At 54.6% G+C, this 10,126-nt stretch overlaps 1 protein-coding gene across 10 annotated transcripts in view; it reads right to left on the bottom strand.

The window, feature by feature from the left end:
• The window catches only part of LOC137525263 (7-methylguanosine phosphate-specific 5'-nucleotidase A-like), a 606,367-nt gene that overhangs the window by 273,561 nt on the left and 322,680 nt on the right, over positions 1-10,126 (bottom strand). For 9 of the 10 annotated variants that reach the window (XM_068246287.1, XM_068246300.1, XM_068246299.1 and 6 more), the window contains 3 exons: positions 8,263-8,361; positions 7,703-7,772; positions 7,568-7,614 (listed from right to left, as the gene is read on the bottom strand). In XM_068246287.1, the coding sequence (XP_068102388.1) occupies positions 7,568-7,614; positions 7,703-7,772; positions 8,263-8,331 (186 nt within the window). In that variant the 5' untranslated portion in view covers positions 8,332-8,361. The remainder of the gene's footprint in view (positions 1-7,567; positions 7,615-7,702; positions 7,773-8,262; positions 8,362-10,126) is intronic. The other variant, XM_068246295.1, reaches the window with a different exon arrangement.

Genomic DNA, 10,126 nt, shown 5'->3' with positions numbered 1-10,126 from the left:
AGATCGGGGAACGATCGTTACAAACGACTATAGTCGCATGTGTGTACGCACCTTGAGGCAAAGGAGCTCAGTGAGGACCTGCGGCTACACATTTTGGCTGCTCACAAGTCAGAGAAGGGCTATAAGGTCATTTCTAAAAGATTTTCTAGTTCAAGTGGCTCTAGTGCAAAGTATTATTAAAAAATACAAGATGTTCCGCACTGTGGTAAATCTAAGAGGATGTGGTCAGAAGTCAAGTGACACCTGTGCTTGCTAGGATAGTGAGCAAGGTGAAAAAGAATCCAAGGTTCACCACCAAGGCCATCCTGGTGAATCTAGGCTACTCTGGTGGCAATGTCCCAAGGCAGACAATGCTACGGACACTGATCACTGCTGGGATCCACTGGTGCAGACCAAGGAGGATTCCACTTCTCCAGATAAGGCACACAAAAGCTTGCTTGGCCTTTGCAAATGCTGATCTGGACAAAGAAGAATGGAGGCGTACTGTGCTATAGTCAGATGAAACAAAAATGTAATTGTTTGGTCATAATGAGGTTTCCTTCATTTGGTGTAAAAAATAAGAACCAAACACCATCCCCACTGCCAAACATGATGTGGGAACCTAATGCTTTTAGGGTGTTTTCCAGCCAATAGACCAGGGAACCTAATCACAGTAAACGGCTAATCACAGTAAACGGCACCACGAAAAAAAAAGAGCAATACATGAGGATTCTCAACAACATCAAGGCACTCTGCAGAGAAACTTGCCCTTTGGCACCAGTGGACATTTCAGCATAACAATGACCCACAAGAGACAGCAAAAGTGGTAAAGCAATGGTTAAACAGTATCATTTTGGAATGGCCCAACCAGAGTCCTGACTTTAATCCAATTGAGAACAGTGTTCTCTCAAGGACTAATTAGGTGGGAGGTCCATTTGGGTGTTTTGAAACCCCGCCCGGCTGCCAAAAGTCAGTGCTGTTAAACTGCAGGCAGCAGAGCACTACATTGTCCTGCTATCAATCAGTGCCAGGCTCTCGCACAACAGGGAAATCTGTCGCTGAACATTGCAGGAGCACTCTACTGCCATTATGACAATGATTAGCTGGGCAGCTTGAGATTGGCTGGGGCAAGGCACTTAGTTACCATATTGGGGGGGGGTCAGGGCGTCTCGGCCAGGAGCAGTCCCGAGCAATGTGGGTTAGGGGAATGCCCGCTCCAAGAAGCGGAGGACCTTACTTATATCCTACCTCCCTTCCCCCACCTTCCCCCCTGCTTAACTAGCTCCACGGGCAGTAGTAGATACAGCTTCACTGGCTCCGGGCTATCTTAGGCGCTAGAAGTTTCTAGGCTAATTTTCACCGAGAATGTAATTCTCTCTCCCCCCCAATAGAGCCAGACATAGGTGCCCACAGTATAGGTTAGCTACGTAGGTGCCTCCAGTATAGGGTGGCCCGTATAGTCGCCCCCAGTATAGGCTAGATAGATAGGTGCCCGCAAGTTAGATAGCTATGTGCCTGCAGTATAGGTTAGATAAGTAGGTTCCGAGAGAGAGAGAGTGTGTGCGAGTGTGTGTGCTCACCTTCCTCCGCTGATCCCGTGCAGCCTCAATGTTCTTCCTTTCCCAGCATCTGTCTCATTACTAACTGCGCTCTCTGTGATGACATGCCGTACGTCATCACAGGGGGTGTTGTTGCCATGCGACGGACAGCGGGAGAGGAAGGATATTGAAGCAGAGGGGGGGGGTGTAAATCGTCTGAAGAAGGCGAGTTATAACCATTAGGCTTGCTCAAACAATGAATTCGGATAAAATCAGAATAAGTGTTATTCGGATTTCATCCTGCTAATTACATCACCCGTGCGGGTGGGAGAGGGGGGGGGGGGGTTAATCTTACCCATGAGGCGTCTTCTTTGCTCCGTCCCTTGGCGCCTCCCATGATGTGTTCCAATCCGCCGTCACGTGATTACAAACACTTCCTCCTTCCGGGTTGAAGGAGGAAGCGAATAGTCACTTGACAGCAGATTGGAACACATCATGGGAGGCGCCAAGGGACGGAGCGAAGAAGACGCCTCATGGGTAGGATTAACCCCCCCCTCGCCCACAGGTGATGTAATTAGCAGGATGAGCCTACCACCACCTACTCGGATTTCATCCGAATTCTTTATTTGAGCAAGCCTGACTATTTTGTCCACTTCCCCCTCCTGCCACATAATCCGACGCCTCAGGCAATAGCACGCATCTTACGCCCTTAGAAATTGGGCTGGGCTTACGAGTACTAACGAGTGTATAAGCACTCAAAGTCATGATTTAAATGAATCAAGGGGAAAAAAAAAATTTCACTTACCTGGTGCTTCTACCAGCCCCCTGCAGCCATCCTGTGCCCTCGTAGTCACTCACTGCTGCTCCGGTCCCCCGCCACCAGCTAGTACTGCTTCTACCAGCCCCATGCAGCCATCCTGTGCCCTCGTAGTCACTCACTGCTGCTCCAGTCCCCCGCCGCCAGCTAGTTCTGCTTCTACCAGCCCCCTGCAGCCGTTCTGTGCCCTCGTAGTCACTCACTGCTGCTCCAGTCCCCCTCCGCCAGCTAGTTCTGCTTCTACCAGCCCCATGCAGCCATCCTGTGCCCTCATAGTCTCTCACTGCTGCTCCAGGCCCCCGCCGCCAGCTAGTTCTGCTTCTACCAGCCCCATGCAGCCATCCTGTGCCCTCGTAGTCACTCACTGCTGCTCCGGTCCCCCGCCGGCAGCTAGTTCTGCTTCTACCAGCCCCATGCAGCCATCCTGTGCCCTCATAGTCACTCACTGCTGCTCCAGGCCCCCGCCGCCAGCTAGTTCTGCTTCTACCAGCCCCCTGCAGCCATCCTGTGCCCTCGTAGTCACTCACTGCTGCTCCAGTCCCCCGCCGCCAGCTAGATCTGCTTCTACCAGCCCCATGCAGCCATCCTGTGCCCTCGTAGTCACTCACTGCTGCTCCGGTACCCCGCTGGCAGCTAGTTCTGCTTCTACCAGCCCCATGCAGCCATCCTGTGCCCTCGTAGTCACTCACTGCTGCTCCAGTCCCCCCGCTGGCAGCTAGTTCTGCTTCTACCAGCCCCCTGCAGCCATCCTGTGCCCTCGTAGTCACTCACTGCTGCTCCAGTCCCCCCGCTGGCAGCTAGTTCTGCTTCTACCAGCCCCCTGCAGCCATCCTGTGCCCTCGTAGTCACTCACTGCTGCTCCGGTCCCCCGCCGCCAGCTAGTTCTGCTTCTACCAGCCCCATGCAGCCATCCTGTGCCCTCGTAGTCACTCACTGCTGCTCCAGTCCCCCGCCGCCAGCTAGTTCTGCTTCTACCAGCCCCATGCAGCCATCCTGTGCCCTCGTAGTCACTCACTGCTGCTCCCGTCCCCCGCCGCCAGCTAGTTCTGCTTCTACCAGCCCCCTGCAGCCATCCTGTGCCCTCGTAGTCACTCACTGCTGCTCCAGTCCCCCGCCGCCAGCTAGTTCTGCTTCTACCAGCCCCCTGCAGCCATCCTGTGCCCTCGTAGTCACTCACTGCTGCTCCAGTCCCCCTATTCCAGCTAGTTCTGCTTCTACCAGCCCCATGCAGCCATCCTGTGCCCTCGTAGTCACTCACTGCTGCTCCAGTCCCCCGCCACCAGCTAGTTCTGCTTCTACCAGCCCCATGCAGCCATCCTGTACCCTCGTAGTCACTCACTGCTGCTCCAGTCCCCCGCCGCCAGCTAGTTCTGCTTCTACCAGCCCCATGCAGCCATCCTGTGCCCTCGTAGTCACTGACTGCTGCTCCAGTCCCCCTATTCCAGCTAGTTCTGCTTCTACCAGCCCCATGCAGCCATCCTGTGCCCTCGTAGTCACTGACTGCTGCTCCAGTCCCCCGCCGCCAGCTAGTTCTGCTTCTACCAGCCCCATGCAGCCATCCTGTGCCCTCATAGTCACTCACTGCTGCTCCAGGCCCCCACCACCAGCTAGTTCTGCTTCTACCAGCCCCATGCAGCCATCCTGTGCCCTCATAGTCACTCACTGCTGCTCCAGTCCCCCGCCGCCAGCTAGTTCTGCTTCTACCAGCCCCATGCAGCCTCCTGTACCCTCGTAGTCACTCACTGCTGCTCCAGTCCCCCGCCGCCAGCTAGTTCTGCTTCTACCAGCCCCCTGCAGCCATCCTGTGCCCTCGTAGTCACTCACTGCTGCTCCAGTCCCCCGCCACCAGCTAGTGCTGCTTGTACCAGCCCCATGCAGCCATCCTGTACCCTCGTAGTCACTCACTGCTGCTCCAGTCCCCCGCCGCCAGCTAGTTCTGCTTCTACCAGCCCCATGCAGCCATCCTGTGCCCTCGTAGTCACTGACTGCTGCTCCAGGCCCCCGCCGCCAGCTAGTTCTGCTTCTACCAGCCCCATGCAGCCATCCTGTGCCCTCGTAGTCACTGACTGCTGCTCCAGGCCCCCGCCGCCAGCTAGTTCTGCTTCTACCAGCCCCATGCAGCCATCCTGTGCCCTCGTAGTCACTCACTGCTGCTCCAGTCCCCCGCCGCCAGCTAGTTCTGCTTCTACCAGCCCCATGCAGCCATCCTGTGCCCTCGTAGTCACTCACTGCTGCTCCAGGCCCCCGCCGCCAGCTAGTTCTGCTTCTACCAGCCCCATGCAGCCATCCTGTGCCCTCGTAGTCACTCACTGCTGTTCCAGTCCCCCGCCGCCAGCTAGTTCTGCTTCTACCAGCCCCATGCAGCCATCCTGTGCCCTCGTAGTCACTCACTGCTGTTCCAGTCCCCCGCCGCCAGCTAGTTCTGCTTCTACCAGCCCCCTGCAGCCGTCCTGTGCCCTCGTAGTCACTCACTGCTGCTCCCGTCCCCCGCCGCCAGCTAGTTCTGCTTCTACCAGCCCCATGCAGCCATCCTGTGCCCTCGTAGGCACTGACTGCTGCTCCAGTCCCCCGCTGCCAGCTAGTTCTGCTTCTACCAGCCCCCTGCAGCCGTCCTGTGCCCTCGTAGTCACTCACTGCTGCTCCAGTCCCCCGCCGCCAGCTAGTTCTGCTTCTACCAGCCCCATGCAGCCATCCTGTGCCCTCGTAGTCACTGACTGCTGCTCCAGTTCCCCGCCGCCAGCTAGTTCTGCTTCTACCAGCCCCATGCAGCCATCCTGTGCCCTCGTAGTCACTCATTGCTGTTCCAGTCCCCCGCCACCAGCTAGTTCTGCTTCTACCAGCCCCATGCAGCCATCCTGTGCCCTCGTAGTCACTGACTGCTGCTCCGGTCCCCCGCCGCCAGCTAGTTCAGCTTCTACCAGCCCCATGCAGCTATCCTGTGCCCTCGTAGTCACTCACTACTGTTCCAGTCCCCCGCCACCAGCTAGTTCTGCTTCTACCAGCCCCATGCAGCCATCCTGTGCCCTCGTAGTCACTGTCTGCTGCTCCAGTCCCCCGCCGCCAGCTAGTTCTGCTTCTACCAGCCCCATGCAGCCATCCTGTGCCCTCGTAGTCACTAACTACTGTTCCAGTCCCCCGCCGCCAGCTAGTTCTGCTTCTACCAGCCCCATGCAGCCATCCTGTGCCCTCGTAGTCACTCACTGCTGCTCCAGTCCCCCGCCGCCAGCTAGTTCTGCTTCTACCAGCCCCATGCAGCCATCCTGTGCCCTCGTAGTCACTCACTGCTGTTCCAGTCCCCCGCCACCAGCTAGTTCTGCTTCGACCAGCCCCATGCAGCCATCCTGTGCCCTCGTAGTCACTCACTGCTGCTTCCGTCCCCCGCCGCCAGCTAGTTCTGCTTCTACCAGCCCCATGCAGCCATCCTGTGCCCTCGTAGTCACTGACTGCTGCTCCAGTCCCCCGCCGCCAGCTAGTTCTGCTTCTACCAGCCCCCTGCAGCCGTCCTGTGCCCTCGTAGTCACTCACTGCTGCTCCAGTCCCCCGCTGCCAGCTAGTTCTGCTTCTCCCAGCCCCATGCAGCCATCCTGTGCCCTCGTAGTCACTGACTGCTGCTCCAGTCCCCCGCCGCCAGCTAGTTCTGCTTCTACCAGCCCCATGCAGCTATCCTGTGCCCTCGTAGTCACTCACTACTGTTCCAGTCCCCCGCCACCAGCTAGTTCTGCTTCTACCAGCCCCATGCAGCCATCCTGTGCCCTCGTAGTCACTGTCTGCTGCTCCAGTCCCCCGCCGCCAGCTAGTTCTGCTTCTACCAGCCCCATGCAGCCATCCTGTGCCCTCGTAGTCACTCACTACTGTTCCAGTCCCCCGCCGCCAGCTAGTTCTGCTTCTACCAGCCCCATGCAGCCATCCTGTGCCCTCGTAGTCACTCACTGCTGCTCCAGTCCCCCGCCGCCAGCTAGTTCTGCTTCTACCAGCCCCATGCAGCCACCCTGTGCCCTCGTAGTCACTCACTGCTGTTCCAGTCCCCTGCCACCAGCTAGTTCTGCTTCTACCAGCCCCATGCAGCCATCCTGTGCCCTTGTAGTCACTCACTGCTGCTCCAGTCCCACGCCGCCAGCAGTTCTGCTTCTACCAGCCCCCTGCAGCCATCCCGTGCCCTCGTAGTCACTCACTGCTGCTCCCGTCCCCCGCCGCCAGCTAGTTCTGCTTCTACCAGCCCCATGCAGCCATCCTGTGCCCTCGTAGTCACTCACTGCTGCTCCAGTCCCCCACCAGCTAGTTCTGCTTCTACCAGCCCCATGCAGCCATCCTGTGCCCTCGTAGTCACTGACTTCTGCTCCAGTCCCCCGCTGCCAGCTAGTTCTGCTTCTACCAGCCCCCTGCAGCCGTCCTGTGCCCTCGTAGTCACTCACTGCTGCTCCAGTCCCCCGCCGCCAGCTAGTTCTGCTTCTACCAGTCCCATGCAGCCATCCTGTGCCCTCGTAGTCACTGACTGCTGCTCCAGTTCCCCGCCACCAGCTAGTTCTGCTTCTACCAGCCCCATGCAGCCATCCTGTGCCCTCGTAGTCACTCACTGCTGTTCCAGTCCCCCTATTCCAGCTAGTTCTGCTTCTACCAGCCCCATGCAGCCATCCTGTGCTCTCGTAGTCACTCACTGCTTCTCCAGTCCCCCGCCGCCAGCTAGTTCTGCTTCTACCAGCCCCATGCAGCCATCCTGTGCCCTCGTAGTCACTCACTGCTGTTCCCGTCCCCCGCCACCAGCTAGTTCTGCTTCTACCAGCCCCATGCAGCCGTCCTGTGCCCTCATAGTCACTCACTGCTGCTCCAGTCCCACGCCGCCAGCAGTTCTGCTTCTACCAGCCCCCTGCAGCCATCCCGTGCCCTCGTAGTCACTCACTGCTGCTCCCGTCCCCCGCCGCCAGCTAGTTCTGCTTCTACCAGCCCCCTGAAGCCATCCTGTGCCCTCGTAGTCACTCACTGCTGCTCCAGTCCCCCGCCATCAGCTAGTTCTGCTTCTACCAGCCCCCTGAAGCCATCCTGTGCCCTCGCAGTCACTCACTGCCGCTCCAGCCTCTGCATTGCAGCAAAAGCTGACCTGCAGTTAGGGTCATGCGGGATAGAGAAACATTAGTGCAGCAACCTATTAGAATCTTGTTTTCATGCTGACAAAACAAATAAAAGTAAGCACTAGTTATTAGCTGCTGGGAGTATTATGTATAATTCTTCCACCCACCTTCTTCCTGCACTCCTCAGTAACCATCTTGCTGTTGTCAATAATATCTGTGTAGGAGAGATGGGATAAGATGGCTGGCAGCGTTATTAGGGAATGTCACAGCAGACCAGTAGGGGGCAACAGCTGCATACTCACTATAGCAGGTGGGACTCCTTTCACCATTGTACTGGAAGCGGCTCAGTGTCATGTCAAAGTCAGAAATGACCTGCAGAAAAAGATACCAGAAAGAAATGAATGAGTATTCTCAACTCTGCGTATGCATGTCAGAATCCTTATGCATGCGAGGAACCGCCCACCCTGTAAAATTTATGTGTCACTACAGTAAACCAGATAAGCTGTATGGGCTTGAATAACTAAGCTGGGCTGCCAAAGCAGCACACTGTAGTGACAAATGCTATAGCAGCACAGCTTAGTGAATCAAGCCTTATGAGCGCATTATATTTTACTTCCTGTTTTGTGCAGACTTGTGAGTGTGACCAGGTCAAAGGGCGGCGACCATGTTAGGATACTGGAGCTGTTTACAAATGAACAGTGAGGGATGCAGCCACAAGGGAGGTGCGGTAAGAGATTGCACACCGCCCCATACACTAGCATAGTGTTCGATTTTCTATGTGTATACAGCTAGGGCTTATTTTCGAGGGAGGGCTAATTTTCAGGGAAACACAGGTACATTTTCATCCTTCAGCAAAACCTACCTGTAATTTCCGATCTCCTCCATTCTGTAGCGCCACGATTAGTTCCTGCACCCGCTGTGGGTCTCTCATACGAAAGGTTTCCTTATTTAGTTTGGGAATCTGTCATTCACAGAAATAATGGCCAGTATCAATGAAAGCTAAAAACAATGCTATATTCTATGAATAAACAATTCAATACATGGTTCTGCCCAATAGCTATAGCAATTCCAAACCTAAATAGGCAATGTCACATGCCCCAGACAATGTCTCCATACCACAAAACAAGGTGTTAAGGGGTCTTGTAACAAGATGGTGAAACATTTATTATGGCATATAGACAAGAACTACAATATAGCAATGTAACCAGGGCTGTGGAATCGGAGTCGGAGCAATTTTGGGTACCTGGAGTCGGAGTCGGAGGTTTCATAAACTGAGGAGTTGGAGTCAGATGATTTTTGTACCAAATTTATAGCCTTTGTAAAAATTAGACTAAGGAATCAGAGTCGAGGAGTCAGAGCAAATTTGGGTACCTGGAGTCGGATGATTTTTGTACCGACTCCACAGCCCTGAATGTAACCTCCAGGTTTTCTGGGGGTTATAAGAGAAACATAGGTGATGACCCCACTAGTAGCCGAGATGGAGGCGGCCAAATTATAGGATAAAAAAAAAAAAATCATAAAAGTGAGGTGTTCTCTTACATCTCCAGAAGATAGGACACCAGTTCAACTGGAATTTTTTTTTATTATTTAAAACACAGACAGACAACGCGTTTCCCAGGTACTAAACAACTTCCTCAGGTCAATACACAGTGCCAATACACAAGTTGGCCATGCACACCCCCACCGCACACCATCACGCCGGCCGGCGTTAGTCCTGTGCATGCGCGCTTCAGTCTTAGAGAACTCTCACGCCAGCTGGCATGATGATGCGTGGTGTGCGCGGTGCCAGCGTGACCAGGAGAGTAGTCAGAAGGACCCTGGGGGACCTTGCGGGCTATGGGGGCTGGTGGAAGCCCCAGGTAAGTTCAAATTCCGTTTTGAGCCTGATCTAAGGGTCCCTTTAAAGGACCACCATCGTGAAAAATGTTTACATTTAAAATACTCGTGTTTGCATTCAAGTACATTTCTCCATGACATTCAAATGTGCGATACATTATTTATATCTCATATTCCTGCTGCTTTCATAAGCCAGTAAAAAGCAAACAGTTTTTGAACTAGTCCATCTTTTTATGGGGGATTCTCAGAGTTTTTTTTATTTTCACAAGCACTTATTGAACATCAGTCGGTCAGTCCAACTTCTAAAATAGTGTGCTGTGATAAGGGAGGCTGGCAAGTATCTTTGTACAGATTCTTTCCAGGGATTGCTTTTGACGACAATAAAGGAGATACCAAGAAACACACCCCTCCCCCCCCCCCCCCCATGAGGAGATGGATTTGTCCAAAATCTGTCAGATTGTTCCTGCTTACTGTAAGCTAAAGCAGCATAGGAGAAAAGTAATTTATAGTGCATTTTAATCTGGTAGAAATATACCGTATTTTTCAGACCATAAGACGCACTTTTTCTCCCCCAAAAGTGGGGGAAAAAGTCCCTGCGTCTTATGGTCCGAAGGTGCTCCCCATAAGTGGATGGGTCTGCCGCTTGTGTCCCATCTCCGTGTCCTCTATCACTTTCTCTTCATATCCCCCATGTGACCTCAGTGGCCTGTGTTGCGTGTCCCTGCTGTGCCCTCCTCCCCGTATCTACGTGTCCCCATGTGTGTAGTGCCCTGCGCGCCTGTCTCCGTGTTCGCCTTCCCCCACGCCCGTTATGTCTGTTCCTCTTTTGCCCTCCGGTCCCCGTGTCGCCTGGTCCGGGTGTCCTGTGAGATACTCACATCTCTTATGTT

The sequence above is a fragment of the Hyperolius riggenbachi genome, chromosome 7 (assembly GCF_040937935.1).
Source record: "Hyperolius riggenbachi isolate aHypRig1 chromosome 7, aHypRig1.pri, whole genome shotgun sequence".
Lineage (NCBI taxonomy): Eukaryota > Metazoa > Chordata > Amphibia > Anura > Hyperoliidae > Hyperolius > Hyperolius riggenbachi.
The sequence above is the reverse complement of the archived record's forward strand: the minus strand, read 5'-3'. Positions and strand labels throughout refer to the sequence as shown.